Raw genomic sequence first — 17,265 nt, forward strand, 5'->3', positions numbered from 1 at the left:
ATGTTAATACCATTTTAGTATCTGAATATAACACATACATTTTCCTTATTGCTATGACTTATGGGAGGCCAAGCGAATCTGGACATGGACTTAAACTTTTGGGGTCTGAAATTTCATGCATCTTTTAAAACATGAATAGACTTTACTACCGAATTGATCTATAATATTTATGGAAAATGCATCTATACCTGATTCTAAGATGATAAATAATAGTAAAAAAATGAAATACAAAATGTGTCCTCACTTTGAAACATTCATCTCATGAATTTGTGTCAGAAGAGAATCATTCATTAGACAGAACTACAGTGCTTCTTGATTAATTGCCTATTTGTCAGAAGTCAAAATTATTTTTAAATGGATTAGCATTATTTTATCATTATTTGTCTGTTACCCAAATATTTTCCTTTAAAAAATAAACACATTACTATGGCAATGCAAACTGCTATACATTTTGTATGAAGTAAGTTAAATACATTTATGCCTTGTTCTTTGGCCCTGATTTTGGTATACGTGCTAAAGAAAGATTCTGAAAGAGGGAGAGCAGTGTATGCTCTGGAATTGAAAAAGTTAATTGCAGTATTCAAACAACCAAATGGCCAATAGGCAGGGAATAATGGGGAAATTATGGCAAATTTACTAAAAGGACCATTATATGCATGTTAAATATAAGAATGGAGAAAACAAGGGCCTCCCTGGTGGCGCAGTGGTTGAGAGTCCGCCTGCCGATGCAGGGGACATGGGTTCGTGCCCCGGTCTGGGAAGATCCCACGTGCCGCGGAGTGGCTGGGGCCTGTGAGCCATGGCCGCTGAGCCTGCGTGTCCAGAGCCTGTGCTCCGCAATGGGAGAGGTCACAACAGTGAGAGGCCTGTGTACCAAAAAAAAAAAAAAGAATGGAGAAAACAACCCATGACATAATAGTTGGTGAAAGAAGCAGAAAACAAAATTATAGCTACACTATTACAGTTACAGAGATTAGAGCTGATCTTTATATCCCCTTTCTTTTGTGTTCTACTATTGTTATTATTTTAGTTACATGGTTCTTAAAGTCTAGGAACTACTTATCATGAAACTTATTTTAGGGAAAAAGTGGAGAGGAGTCTTAAGTTGGGTAGTCCTGTAAAACCTGTGAATAGCATTGCTAAATGGTGCTTTACATGTCTTTCTCCATTCGTAGATTTATTAAGCAAATATTCATTAAATACTGTGCCCAATACACCTATTATATGAGCTGCATTGTAGTAGACAAGGCACACCATTTACCCTTGAGATAGTTTTAGTTTAGTTAGAGAGATAGGGTTATGGGGAAATTACAAATTTAAAATACATGAAGAAATTGTTGTAGCCATGAGAAGACTGAGACATGATAACTAAATGTAATGTGGGATCCTGGATGGCATCCTGGAACAGCAAAAGGACAGTAGGTTAAAAACATAGGAAATCTGGCTTCCCTGGTGGCGCAGTGGTTGAGAGTCCGCCTGCCGATGCAGGGCACATGGGTTCGTGCCCCGATCCGGGAAGATCCCACATGCCGCGGAGCGGCTGGGCCCGTGAGCCATGGCCGCTGAGCGTGCGCTCCGCAACGGGAGAGGCCACAACACTGAGAGGACCGCGTACCGCAAAAAAAAAAAAAAAACAAAGAAAAAAAATAGGAAATCTGAATAAAGCGTGGACTTTAGCTAATAATAATGTGTCAACACTGGATCATTAATTTTGGCAAATGTAGTAATGAAGCAAGTTAGTAATAAAGGAGATAGGTATGGGATATATATGGGAACTCTGTACTATCTTTGTAACATTTCTATAAATCTAAAACTTCTAAAATAAAGAGAGAGAGAGAGAGAGAGAGAAAGAGAGAGAGAGAGTGTGTAAAATAAAGGAATGGCACAAGACCACTATTTTCTCTCCTGTTTCTTTGTTTTGTCCTACTTTAGTGGCCTCTCCCTCTTAATCTCATTTTGGATTTCCCTCCTTTGTTTAACCTCTAAATATTGAACATTCCAGAGCTCAATTCTGTGTCCCTTTTGTCCCTCTACATATTTTCACTTTCTTCTTGGTGACCTCTTCTAAACTCATGGTTTTAAATATCATTTATATGTCAAAGAGTCATAAATGTATATCTCCTCTCAACCTCTCCTCAGAACTCCTTTTATATCCAACTGCCTACTTAACAACTCCCCATAATTGCTCACTAGCCTTATCAAATGGAGATCTTTACTCCACATTTCAAAGCTACTCTTCCCCTAGTATCTCTTGTTATCTCAATATCTGTCAACATCTAGTCACTCAGGACAAAAAAGGTGGAAGTTATCCTTGATTTATGTTCTTTAACTTCCTTCATTCAACTCATCAGCTAGTACTATTCACTCATCTCCTGAAATATACAGAGAAATAAAATATGTGTATATTTTATGCAATATGTATAAATATATATATATAGGGTCCATCTACTTCTATTTTCACCAACACTATGCTAGTTGAAGCCAACATCATCATTCTTCTGGACTACTACCTAAATCATCAGGCCTCATCTTGACCCTTTCTCCTCATACATCCATTATGGTTCACCCATAATGGCCACATTTATGTTTCTGGGAAAAGCCACTCCTGCCTGGCTTCTTAGGATATTTTAATCCACCTGAAATACTACAGCTGCTGATTTTCTTGAGGTCAGATCTTCTTTGTCATTTAAATTTCAGATTGAGTGTCAAAAATCTGAAAAGTCATCACTGTTACACAATCTAATGTGTCTTTCAAGTCATTCTCTATTACCTCAACTTATTTAATTATACTGCAAAGTATGTTTCTCTATCTAATATTTTTTTATTATTGTTATTATTATGATTTAGTCATTGCTATGATCTAAATGATTAGATCAATTCCAGGAATACAAAGCCTAAACAACCTACTACTTTGTGTTTTTTTTTAATTTAATTAATTTGCAGGTTCTTATTAGTTATTTATTTTATACATGTTGGTGTATATATGTCAATCCCAATCTCCCAATTCATCCCACCACCACCACCACCACCACCACCACCACTTTCCCCCCTTGGTGTCCATACATTTGTTCTCTACATCTGTGTTTCTACTTCTGCCTTGCAAATCATTCATATACAATATTTGTTTTTCTCTTTCTGACTTACTTCACTCTGTGTGACAGTCTCTAGGTCCATCCATATCTCTACAAATGACCCAGTTTCATTCCTTTTTATGTCTGAGTAGTATTCCAATGTATATATGTACCACATCTTCTTTATCCATTGATCTGTCGATGGGCATTTAGGTCGCTTCCATGACCTTCCTATTGTAAATAGTGCTGCAATAAACATTGGGGTGCATGTGTCTTTTTGAATTATGGTTTTCTTGGGTATATGCCCAGTAGTGAGATTTCTGGGTCATATGGTAATTCTATTTTTAGTTTTGTAAGGAACATTCATACTGTTCTCCATAGTGGCTGTATCAACTTACATTCCCACCAACAGTGTAAGAGGGTTCCCTTTTCTCCACACCCTCTCCAGGATTTGTTGTTTGTAGATTTTCTGATGATGCCCATTCTAACCGGTGTGAGGTGATACCTCATTGTAGTTTTGAATTGCATTTCTCTAATAATTAGTGACATTGAGCAGCTTTTCATGTGTCTTTTGGCCATCTGTATGTCTTCTTTGGAGAAATGTCTATTTAGGTCTTCTCCCCATTTTTGGATTGGGTTGTTTGTTTTATTAATATTGAACTGCATGAGCTGTTTATACATTTTGGAGATTAATCCTTTGTCCATTGATTCATTTGCAAATATTTTTTCTCATCTGAGGGTTGTATTTTCATTTTGTTTATAGTTTCCTTTGCTGTGCAAAAGCTTTTGTTTCATTAGGTCCCATTTGTTTATTTTTGTTTTTATTTCCATTACTCTAGGAGGTGGGTCATAAAAGATCTTGCTGTGATTTATGTCAAAGGGTGTTCTTCCTATGTTTTCCTCGAAGAGTTTTATAATGTCCAGTCTTACATTTAGGTCTTTAATAGGTCTTTAATCCATTTTTTAAAAAACATCTTTATTGGAATATAATTGCTTTACATTGTTGTGTTAGTTTCTGCTGTATAACAAAGTGGATCAGCTATAGTGTACGTATTTCCCCATATCATCTCCCTCTTGTGTCTCCCTCTCACCCTCCATATCTCACCACTCTAGGTGGTCACAAAGCACCGAGCTGGTCTCCGTGTACTATGCAGCTGCTTCCCATTAGCTATCTATTTTACATTTGGTGATGTATATATATCAATGTCACTTCATCCCAGCTTGCTATTCCCCATCTCTGTGTCCTCAAGTCCATTCTCTATGTCTGTGTCTTTATTCCTGTCCTGCCCCTAGGTTCTTTTGAAAGTTTTTTTTTAAAGATTCCATACATATGTGTTAGCATACAGTATTTGTTTTTCTCTTTCTGACTTACTTCACTCTGTATGACAGATTCTAGGTCCCTCTACCTCACTACAAGTAACTCAATTTCATTTCTTTTTATGGTGAGTAATATTGCATTGTATATATGTGCCTCTTATTCTTTATCCATTCTTTTGTCAATGGACACTTAGGTTGCTTCCATTTCCTGGCTATTGTAAATAGTGCTGCAATGAACATTGTGATATATGACTCTTTTGCCTTATTGTTTTCTCAGATTTTATTCTTCTTATAGTTTAATTCAGGTTTTTTTTTTTTTTTTTTTTTTTTTTTTGCTTTTTTGTGTCTTCTTCCAGTACAATGTAAGTTTTTGGAAAATAGCAACTTTGTATTCTTGATTCTTAGAACACTACCTGACAATCACAGGACCTCAATAAATGTTTCAAGTGACAAATAATCAGTGGATAGTAAAGTCCTGAAATTTAGGGAGAGGAGGGGCTACAGTGGAGGTAGAATGATAGGAGAAATTTACTGAAAGGAGTGAGAACTTGTAAGGCTTTGAGGATTGAGTAAGACTAGTCAATAAGTAGATAAAGATGGAATTCCAGAAAAAAAAAAGAGTAGAACAAAGGTGGAGAGAGCAATAAACATGGTCTCCTTGGGAAAAGCAGGTGAACAGAAATTTTGTGAAGATTATGACATCAGAATTTGTGGCAAATCCAAATTGCAGAGATTCTTGGAATCAGCAATGTTAGTAACTTTCCTTCTGTTGATTTTCAGCTCCAACTACCTTTGAGCCTTTTAACCATGATCTCATTCTAAGTCTTTTGAGTGAAAGTAATATACGCTGCTCCATCACCATTTTTTTTCTTTATTTATTTCCCAATGCAAATTTTGATGTCAGCTTGCTTGGGTCTGGCCCAGTGTGTAAGGTGATTCTAGGTTATACCCATCTTCTGTGGTTGGAACTGCCACAACAACAAAAAGGAGTATAAAATTGAAATAGTTTTTCCTTACTATCAAAAGAAGGGCCTTTGCTATGTGTATTTCATCATCTGACAGTGATGACAGCATTTATTGTCAACACAATTTTTTTTATTAGACAGCTGGATTTTTCCCAGGGGCTGGTTGCACATCAAGTAAGGAAATCCAAATCCACAGACAAAGAGAAGCAGAGAACACAGTGGAAAATAAGGCTGCTTTCTGTTCACCCGTTTGTTCTGAGAAATTCTTAGCTCTCCACCCACGGGAAATCAGATGTAAACAACAACAAGATGATTATTGACAATCTGGCTGGGAGACGTTAAAATGGAAATGCAGTACTTATCTTGGTGCTCTAGCTCAGATAAACTACTGTAGTAGTATAGCAGAACTTTAAATGAGGTGCCTTTTAAATGTGCTGCCCTGTCTTTCCAAATTGCCAAGCAGTAGGTAGCCAGACTGGGAATTTGAAAACATATTATGTAAAATGTCTTTATTTTCTTCAATTCTAGCCTGTATTCAGTTCTAGCCTATATTTTGTAATTGATGGGCATCAAGTGGGCCCTGCTTAGGCTGACTGATTTTTGCAGGGTGAATCTGGATCATTCACAATGCATGTTAAAGAAAGCTAATGAAAACTCTACAGTTCCATCATTATAATAGACTTGATTCAGACGGTCTAATTATCTTGCTGCCTGCTAAAATCTTAAATAATTCCACATCTGAGTGGATGGGGTAGTTGAAGAAACAATGATTGGAGATGAAGAGAGAACAAAAAGTTTTGCAACTCTCTTCATGGAACAGAGGCTTTCAGTGATACTTTTGTCAGTTGCAGTACTCAACTATCCAGGGGCTTCTTTTTCCTTCTTCCTTTTAAATGATGTTTCTTGAATTGATGCTTCAGTCAGACTGATAGGTATTCCTTATATGGATGTGTGTGTGTATATGTGTGTAGGGAGAGGTAAAGAAAAGAGGTGAGATAGAGGTAGAGATAAGTGACAGTGCAATTCAAATAGGCTTAAATACATACTTACTATTTCTCATCAGTAGAAATATCCTGAGTGTTTTTTATAAAACTTTATGACAGTATATTTACAGGTTAATAATCAGTTTGAAAATAACGATGTGGTAGGCTGCTGTTACAGTTTGTAGTATGACTTATGGGTAGAAAAGAATTATTTTATGTATAGTCAGTCTTCTTTCTTGGACAACATGGACACAGTACTTCTCTGCTTTCATCTTAGTCTGTTTTCTCTTTTGTTTTTGCTTTAGCTCAACAGAACTCACCAAAAATCCATGAAGGCTGGTGGGCATACAAGGAGGTGGTCCAGGGAAGCTTTGTCCCAGGTAAATGCACATTTATTACTTTATTTTTAAGAAAATAATTTGAGTGAAATGTAGTATTATTTCCAGAATTTTGCATTTGCTACATGGCATGGAATGTATTGCAAAAGGCATCATAGTCTGACTTATGTGTTAGATGAATCCTCCATCAAGAGAAAGTTTATTAAGTGAGTGGTAATTTAACCAAGACTACGTTTTTCCATCTGTGCTTACATCTTAATGTCCTTCCATCTACAGGTGGCTGTGTCAGGGAGAGGGCAATGCAAGAGTTGGGGTTGAGGTTCTGTATGCTAAAATTTGGTTGAGAAAGAGTGATTTTTTAATGTTAATGAAACAGGAAGTCTGAAAACTAGCAATTAGGCTTGCTGGGATGCACACCGTCTCTGATGTCACTTCAGTAGCATTCACGGTCAGGACTTAGCAGATTGGGCCAAATACCAGGTAAAAAAATCATAGGTAAAGTGAATGTTTTCAGCATGGGAGGAGAGAACTGAAGACAGGTTAAAGCCAGAAACATACCATAACATTAGTTTTGAGACAAGGTAGAGTGTCGTTGTCTTCCCCCACTACTCTTATCCTAATTATAGTCCTCAGTCTTCTGCTTCTTCAAGATTGTAGGGAAAGAGGAAAGAGAAAGAGCATGAATGTTAAAGAGAAGGATGGAAGGGAAGGCAGGTGAGATATTTCAAAGTATTTTTAACTGCTTATATGTGAAAGGGTAAGAGATAAAGCTCTCAAGAGGAGGCAATGTGGGGTTCCAAATCAGGCAATGAAAACAGAGGTCAAGTGTCAGTTGAGGTCTTTGTAGTTAGTGGCAGGTGGGAAGAGCGGTGCCCCCAGGTCACCTGGTTCATTCTTGGATGCTATGTCGTCTTTTCCTGTCCTTCTGTATAGTTCATTATATCAGCTGTGCAGAGCTAAGCAAGTTGCTAAACTCCTCTGAGCATCACTTTTTTCATTTGTATTGTGGGACATAAATACGTACCTTTGAAGCTTTTCATTAAGAGGAAAGCAGGCATGGTGAGAGAGAGTGAATGACCCAGGGAAAAGCCAGTTGACTGCTGAATAGTTTCATAAATTGGTATTATTAACTTGATAAATTTACTATGATACATTTATGTCTTGGCCCAGTGGGCATAGAAACTGGGCTTGATTAATTCACCCAGATATGATCAAGTTTCTAATAATATTCTTACAATAATTTAATTGACACAGATGTGTTCATATGGCATGATATAGATATATGACATTTTACACTTACAATTGGGGGCATCCCTTTCCAATCGATAGAAGGTTGTGTATTTTTTTCTGAGGAATCTTCTTCTCATATTCAAGACATCCCAGAAATTACATTTATAATAATATTTTTATGCTTCGTGATTATTAAATTAGAGCAACAAAGGGCATTCTGCCAGATTATAAATCTTGCTAAACTAGTAATATTCTCCATAGTGACTGAAATGCTCATGGATAATACTGGATACATTCTGGAAAATTTTGCTTTTCTGCTCCACAGTTTTTTGACTTTTTCCCCTTTGTTGACACATTTTTCCTTTACATGTACTTAAGTCCCTATTTTGAGTTTGTTGTTGCTTCTAAGACAACCACAGGAAAGAAGTTTTATCTTTCCTTTATGTGTTGATTTAAAAGAATTTAAGTTTCCCTTATTTCAAGTTTTAAATGAGGTAATATGTATAAAACCGTCTATATGGGAACCAGTAAGGTGTGGAGTTATGAGCATGAACTCTGGAGTTGGACAGACCTGGAGCTGAATCTAGACTCTATGGCTTCCTTCTGGTAGAACTGTCACCAAGTCACCTACCAACTCTCATTCCCCCAGGTTCTTCATCTGTTAGAATGAAGATAAGGACCAAATCATCCTCACAAATTTTTGTGAGGATTAAATTGCATAATGTAGGTAAAGTGTCTGGTGCATCATGTGAGTCAGTACCTGTAATGCTGTTGGCATTTCTATCATTATTTTATCATAACAACATAACTGGATATTTGATACTTCTCTGTTTGAGAAAGGAAGAGAACTGTAAATTAAAAAATGTAATCATGAAAGTGAGGGTCTCTCATGATGCTAGAACATGGAAGGTGCTTAGTAAATGTTCCTTGAATTTGTAAGCTCAAAGTGTCTCCATACAGTGACCGCTGGAGAGGAAACTTCATCATTCTCTAGATTTAACAGTCCCAAAATTCTTTGGCTTCTTGGTAAAGAAGACTGGTATCTGATAATCTCAATTCCTAAACTTTTGGGAATTTCAGATGTCTTTAAAAAGATAAGAGTCATGAGAATTTGTGAATTAAGTAATTGGACCTTAGGCTCTAACATCTCACAGACTCCAAATGACCCACTTTATCTGAATTGGTGCTTAGGCCAATGGTCCCTTTTTCTCTCATTATCATTACTGAATATAAGGTTAAGAATGTTCTTTACTTTGCCCTGGGATTTTTTTCAGATTATCGATGTGTAAAAGAGAAGAGAATCTCTTATGACTAGATTATTTGGACAAGTTTTATTGTCCATGAGCTTTTACTAGAGTGTCCATAAATAATTATCAGTTGACATAATAGTTGTGAATCTGTTACCTTAACAAAGCTTGTAGTAGATAAAAATACATGATTTCTACAGTGATGGCAAACACAAGGTTGATTATTGTCAGAATAGCCCACTTTGTTCAGTTCAACAGTACTTAAGGAGTAGCCACCTGATACTGAGCACATGTGTGGGACTGTTGATAAAGAGCTAACTGATACATAGTTCTTATACAAGGATAAACCCACAGTCTAAAGAGGAAATAAAGCAATAAACCCATGACTTAGTATAAGGGCTGTAATAGGGTTTATAAGACATATAAAGGAGGCCATAAAGCGTTGGGATTCAGCCTGCCTGGTGTTTAACAGATTTTGTTGTTTACTTGCTTAAATCTGTATCTTCATCCAGCATCACCCATAACCACCATCTGCCTTACAGACAGAGCACCAATTTTATTTGGGTGTTTACCTCCACATAGTCATGTGCTCAGGGAAGGAGACCTTCCTAGCCCCAGAAGGTTACTCTTGGCTATATCTACACCATGGTGATTTCAGCCTCTTTTTTTGACAGTGATTGATTTAGACGTCATGATGGCTACTTTTATGTGTCAACTTGGCTGACCCACAGTACCCAGATATCTGATCAAACATTATTCTAGACTTTTCTGTGAAGATATTTTTAAAATGAGATTAGCATTTATACTGGTAGACTCTGAGTAAAGCAGATTACTCTCCATAATGTTGGTGGGCCTCATGCAATCAGTTGTGGGCCTTAAGAGAAAAAGGCTGAGGGAACTTGTGTTTCCAGAAGTTTTTGGCCTTCAGCTGCAACATCAACTGGGCCTCCAGGCTGCTGGCCTACCTTGAAAATTTCAGATTTGTCAGTCTCCATAATCATGTGAGCCCATTCCTTAAAATAAATTTCTCTCTCTGTAGACCCCCCCACACACACACACACAAACACACACATTCTATTGGTTCTGTTTCTCTGGAACACCCTGACTAATACACTAACACAGATATGAACATATGATAAATAGTTCTCTCCATCACTTGTGAGGGGAGTCCACTGAAAAAACTTGGGAACAAAAGCCACACTAAAGATGGCAGAACAGAAAGTTGGAAAGAACCAAGATCTTTTATGGGCCACTTGAGTATTGAATTAACCATGGAACTGCCTCAGCATTTTTTTTCTTGAGATAAAAAAAACATCTTGTTGTTGGAGCCACTTTGAGTCAGACTTTCTGTTACTTGCAGCCCAAAAAATTCTTCAAGAGTCACATTTCTCAATACAGAGCAGAGGAAGGAAGGAAGTCTTGGGTCTTGACAATCTTCAGGATTATCCAAAGTGGATAAGGAGAAGAATGTTAGGATTATCAGGATAAACAGCACTGGCAAAGAGGAGTGAAAATTCACTGTGGGTTTGGGGAATGCTGGGTACCTCTGAGTCTCTAAGAGGCAGGGTACACGATAAGATGTGATGAATGAGGAGACCAGCAAGGTCATCAGGGGCCATGCTGTTAAATTCTTTGTGTTCCATGTTCAAGAGCTTAGGCACAGCTTTTTGGTTGTTTTGTTTTGTTCTGTTTTTTAAATAGAGGGATTATAAGACATTTTTAAGCTCTGGAGTGACACAATCAAATGTAAATTTTAAAAAGCCAGCTATGAGCCAAATGGCCATGGACATGACAAAATTACACATATTTACAGTGTAGCTATTGATGAAAAAGACCAGAAGACTAGCATAAAAGATATACAACTAAAGGTGTAAAGAAGGAACCACAACAGGACAGGTAAAAGGGTCAGAGAAGCAGTATAGTCGAGACCCATAGACCCAGGTGGGCCATCCACAAATGGGAGGATAATTATAGTTGCAAGGAGCATGGGATCCAAGCCCCACACTGGGCTCCCCAGCCTGGGGGTTCTGCACCATGAAGATGAGCCCCCAGAATGTTTGGCTTTGAAAGCCATCAGGGCTTACTTTTGGGAGAGTCAGAGGGCTGTGGGAAATAGAGACTCCAATCTTAAAAGGCCCACACAAAATCTCACACACTGCAGGACCCAGGAAAGAAGCAGTAATTTGAAAGGATTCTGGGTCATACCAACTTGCTGATCTTAGAGAGTCTCCTGGAGAGACAGAGGGTAACTGGAGCTCATCCTGGGAATACAGACACTGGTGGCAGTCATTTTGGGGATCTTGTTCTACCACAGTTACACTGATTCTGGCAAGCACTATTTTGGAGTCCTCTCTGTAGCTTATTAGTGCTGGAACTGTCACCCACCAACAGGGTGGCTGCCTTAAAGCCCCCTGAGCCCACAGCCATTCCAGAACCCAGCTTTTACACCAGAGGGCCCAGGACCCAGCATAAATAGCTCCAGACCACCCTCACCAACCAGTGGACAGGCACCAACTCTGAGACCCCCTGGGCCCTGCAGCCAGAGACCCTGGGACCTGGATCCAGCCACTAGCCCCAGGAACTGCTGGAGCTTTGAAATCAGCCACTTTGTGACCCAGCCCTGCCCACCAGTGACTGGTAGCCTCGTCACAAGGCAGGGCTGGCAACCAACACACTCAGCCCATATAGGAGCACACTAGAGTATATAGCTCTGTCGACCAGAGGTGAGTGTGCTGCTGGGATACCTAGGACATCTTCCACAAAAAAGCCACTTCTCCACAATTGAGAAATGTAAGCAACCTTCCAAATGCATAGAAATAAAAAGAGCAAATTAAGAAAAATTAGGCAACAGAGGAATATGTTCCAAATGAAAGAACAAAATAAAACCACAGAAAAACTAAGTGAAGTGGAGATAAGCAGTCTACCTAATAAAGAGTTCAAAGTAATGATCATAAAGATGTTCAAAGAACTTGAGAGAAGTTTGGATAAACAGAGTGAGAAGTTAAACATTTTAACAGAGTTTAAAAATGTAAAGAAGAACCAGACAGAGCTGAAACATACAATATCTGAAGTAAAAAGTACACTAGAAGGAACCAACAGTAGAGTAGATGATACAGAGGAACAATTCAGTGCATTGGAAGACAGAGAAGTGGAAATCATTGAAGCTGAACAAAAAGAGAAAAAAGAACAAAAAGAAATGAGGACAATTTAAAAGACCTCGGAAACAACATCAAGTGTACTGACATTCACGTTATAGGAATCTCAGAAGGAAAAGAGAGAGAGAAAGGGACAGAGAATATATTTGAAGACATAAGAGCTGAAAATTTCCCTAACCTGGGAAAGGAAACAGACATCAAGGTCCAGGAAGCACAGAGAGTCCCAAACAAGATCAACTCAAAGGGGACTACATCAAGACACATTGTAATTAAAATGGCAAAAATTAAAGATAAAGAGAGAATAATAAAAGTGGCCAGGGAAAAACAACAAGTTACATACAAGGGAACACCCATAAGGCTATCAGCAGACTTTTCTGCGGGTCAGAAGGGAGTGGCACTATATATATATATTTTTTTTTTTTTTTTTGCGGTACACGGGTCTCTCACTGTTGTGGCCTCTCCCATTGCGGAGCACAGGCTCCGGATGCACAGGCTCAGCGGCCATGGCTCATGGGCCTAGCCGCTCCGCAGCATGTGGGATCTTCCTGGACCAGGGAACAAACTCGTGTCCCCTGCATCGGCAGGCGGACTCTCAACCACTGAGCCACCAGGGAAGCCTGCGGCACAATATATTTAAAGTGACGAAAGGAAAGCTGCAACCAGGATGGTGGAGCATAGGCAGGGCAGACGGATGAGCACATATATGTCTGAAGGAAAAGCAGTGGATGGAAGCTTCTCTGGTATGTAAAGCATACTGTGAGTTAAATTTTGGAGGCATTGGAATGAGTTGTTTCAAACATATACTTAGTGTGAGGTTACTGTTAGCTGTGCTGTTTACAGGGTAAACCAAGAATAAAGTAGCCAACCCCAGACTTCTGCCTGGTGCAAAGTCTTGCATATGAAATGTCTACTAATACTCTAATTGGTAAAGGCAAATATATGGTAAATGAAGTAAATAATGATTTTCTACATTATATAGGCACAATGATCAGGGGATCAATCCACGAAGAAGATTAAATAATTAGAAATATATATGGTTCCAACATAGAAGCATCTAAATACATAAAGCAAATATTAACAGATATAAAGTGAGAAATTGGCAGTAACACAATAATATTGGGGACTTTTTTTTTTTTTTTTTTTGCTGCACACGGGCCTCTCACTGTTGTGGTCTCTCCCGTTGTGGAGCACAGGCTCCGGACGCGCAGGCTCAGCGGCCATGGCTCACAGGCCCAGCTGCTCCGCAGTATGTGGGATCCTCCCAGACCGGGGCACAAACCCGTTTCCCCTGCATCAGCAGTTGGACTCTCAACCACTGCACCACCAGGGAAGCCCAATATTGGGGACTTTAGCACTTCACTTACATCAATGGACAGACCATCGAGATAGAAAATCATCAGGGAAACACTGACGTTAAATGACACATTAGACCAAATGAACTTAGTAGCTGTGTATAGAACTTTCCATCCAAAGCAGCAGAATACACATTCTTTTCAAGTGCACATGGAACAGTCTCCAGGATAGATCACATGCTGGGTGACAAAATAAGTTTAAGTAAATTCAAGAAAATTGAAATCATGTCAAACATTTTTTTGGGTCACAATAATGTGAGACTAGAAATCAACTGCAAGGGAAAAGCAACAAATAGCATACAAGGGAATCCCCATAAGGTTAACAGCTGACCATTCAGCAGAAACTCTGAAAGCCAGAAGGGAGTGGCAGGACATATTTAAAGTGATGAAAGGGAAAAGCCTACAAACAAGTTTACTCTACCCAGAAGGATCTCATTCAGATTTAACAGAGAAATTAAAACCTTTACAGAGAAGCAAAAGCGAAGAGAATTCAGCACCACAAAACCAGCTCTACAACAAATTCTAAAGGAAATTTACTAGGTCTGGTGGGTTTTTGCCTTGCTCCTTCATCTGCTGTGTGTTTCTCTGTCTTATTTTACTTAACTTTCTGTGTTTGGGGTCTCCTTTTCGCAGGCTGCAGGTTCATAGTTTTCATTGTTTTTGGTGTCTATCCCCAGTGGCTAAGGTTGATTCAGTGGGTTGTGTAGGCTCCCTGGTGCAGGGGACTAGTACTTGTGTTCTGGTGGATGAGGCTGGATCTTGTCTTTCTGGTGGGCAGGTCCATGTCTGGTGGTGTGTAGTGGGGTGTCTGTGGCCTTATTATAATTTTAGGCAGCCTCTCTGCTGATGGATGGGGTTGTGTTCCTGTCTTGCTAGTTGTTTGGCATAGGGTTTCTTACACTATAGCTTGCTGGGTGTTGAGTGGAGCTGGGTCTTGGTGTTGAGATGGAGATCTCTGGGAGATTTTCATCATTTGATATTACATGGAGCTGAGAGGTCTCTTGTGGACCAGTGTCCTGAAGTTGGCTCTCCCACCTCAGAGGCATAGCACTGACTCCTGGGTGCAGCACCAAGAGCCTTTCATCCACACAGCTAAGAATAAAAGGGAGAAAAAGTAGAAAGAAAGAATTAGTAGAAGGAAGAAAGAAAGAGAGAGAGAGAGAGAGAGGGAGGGAGGGAGGGAGGGAGAGAGAGAGAGAGAAAGAAAAAAGATAAAGTAAAATAAAATAAAGTAAAATAAAATAGTTTTTAAAATAAAAAATAATTGTTAAGAAAAAATATTCTTTTTAAGTGATAAAAAGAAACAACAAAAAAACCCCAAAACAATGGAGAGACAGAACCCTGGGACAAATGGTAAAAGTAAAGCTATACAGACAAAATCACACACAGAAGCATACACATGCACACTCACAGAAAGAGAAAAAGGGAAATATATATATATATATCATTGCTCCCAAAGTCCACCTCCTCAATTTGGGATGATTCGTTGTCTCTTCAGGTATTCCACAGATGTAGGGTACATCAAGTTGATTGTGGAGATTTAATCCTCTGCTCCTGAGGCTACTGCGAGAAATTTCCCTTTCTCTTGTTCGCACAGCTCCCAGGGTTCAGCTTTGGATTTGGACCCGCCTCTGCATGTAGTCATCTGAGGGCGTCTGTTCTTTGCTCATACAGGACAGGGTTAAAGGATGAGCTGATTCGGGGGCTTTAGCTTACTCAGGCTGGGGGGGATGGAGGGGTACGGATGCAGGGCAAGCCTGTGGCGGCAGAGGCCGGTGTAACGTTGCACCAGTGTGAGGCGCACGGTGCGTTCTCCCAGGGAAGCTGTCCCTGGATCACGGGACCCTGGCAGTGGCAGGCACACAGCCTCCCAGGAGGGGAGGTGTGGATAGTGACCTGTGCTTCCTCACAGGCTACTTGGTGACTACAGCAGCAGGCTTAGCATCTCATGCCCATCTCTGGGGTCAGCACTGATAGCCATGGCTCATGCCCATCTCTGGAGCTCCTTTAAGCGGCACTCTTAATCCCCTCTCCTCGGTCACCAGGAAACAAAGAGGCAAGAAAAAGTCTCTTTTATCTTCGGCAGCTCCAGACTTTTTCCCAGACTCCCTCCCGGCTAGCTGTGGTGCACCAGCCCCCATCAGGTTGTGTTCACACAGCCAACCCCAGTCTTCTCCCTGGGATCTGACCTCCGAAGCCCAAGGCTCAGTTCCCAGACCCCACCTGCCCTGGCTGGTGAGCAGACAAGCCTTTCAGGCTGGTGAGTGCTGGTTGGCACCGATCCTCTGTGTGGAATCTCTCCGCTTTTCCCTCTGCACCCCTGTTGCTGCACTCTCCTCCATGGCTCCGAAGCTCCCCCCTCTGCCACCCACAGTCTCCACCCGCGAAGGGGCTTCCTAGTGTTTGGAATCCTTTCCTCCTTCACAGTTCCCTCCCACTGTTGCAGCACCGTCCCTATTCTTTTGTCTCTGTTTTTTCTTTTTTTTTTTTGCCCTACCCAGGTACTTGGGGAGTTTCTTGCCTTTTGCAGGGTCTGAGGTCTTCTACCAGTGTTCAATAGGTGTTCTGCAGGAGTTGTTACACATGTAGATGTGTTTCTGATGTATTTGTGGGGAGGAAGGTGATCTCCATGTCTTACTCTTCCACCATCTTGAAGCTCCTTCCTACCATACTGTTTTGATTACTGTAGCTTTGTAGTATAGTCTGAAGTCAGGGAGCCCCATTTTTATTTCTCAAGATTGCTTTGGATCTTTTGTGTTTCTATACAACAAATTGTGATTTTTTTTTGTTTTACTTCTGTGAAAAATGCAATTGGTTCTTAAGGGTCTTTTGTGTTTCTTAAGGGTCTTTTGTGTTTCCATACAACAAATTGTGATTTTTTTTTGTTTTACTTCTGTGAAAAATGCGATTGGTAGTTTGATAGGGATTGCATTGACTCTGTAGATTGCTTTGGGTAGTATAGTCATTTTCATAATATTGATTCTTCCAATCCAAGAACATGGTATAACTCTCCATCTGTTTGTGTCATCTTTAATTTATTTGATCAGTGTCATAGTTTTCTGCCTACAGGTCTTTGGCCTCCTTAGGTAGGTTTATTCCTAGGTATTTTATTCTTTCTGTTGCAGTTTTAAATGGAAGTGTTTCTTTAATTTCTTTTTCAGATTTTTCTTCATTAGAGTATAGGAATGCAAGAGATTTCTGTGCATTAATTTTGTTTCCTTCTAGTTTACCAAATTCATTGATTAGCTCTAGTAGTTTTGTGGTAGCATCTTTAGGATTCTCTATGTATACTATCATGTCATCTGCAAACAGTGACAGTTTCACTTCTCATTTTCTGATTTGGATTCCTTTTATTTCTTTTTCTTCTCTGATTGCTGTGGCTAAAACTTCCAAAACCAAGTTGAATAATGGTGGTTAGAGTGGGCAGTCTTGTCTTGTTCCTGATCTTAGTGGAAATGGTTTCAGTTTTTCACCATTGAGGAAGATGTTGCTGTGGGTTTGTCATATATGGCCTTTATTATGTTGAGGTATGTTCCCTCTATACCTACTTTCTGGAGGGTTTTTTTTTTTTATCATAAGTGAGTGTTGGATTTTGTCAAAAGCTTTT

General features: G+C 39.6%; 1 protein-coding gene across 1 annotated transcript in view; it reads left to right on the plus strand.

The window, feature by feature from the left end:
- Positions 1-17,265, plus strand: part of CA10 (carbonic anhydrase 10) — a gene marked incomplete at both ends in the record, with an annotated part of 646,129 nt that overhangs the window by 100,439 nt on the left and 528,425 nt on the right. The window contains one exon of the mRNA XM_082860516.1: positions 6,642-6,716. Within this exon, the coding sequence (XP_082716642.1) occupies positions 6,642-6,716 (75 nt within the window). The remainder of the gene's footprint in view (positions 1-6,641; positions 6,717-17,265) is intronic.

This window comes from Leucopleurus acutus, assembly GCF_964270905.1.
Source record: "Leucopleurus acutus genome assembly, chromosome: 19".
NCBI lineage: Eukaryota > Metazoa > Chordata > Mammalia > Artiodactyla > Delphinidae > Leucopleurus > Leucopleurus acutus.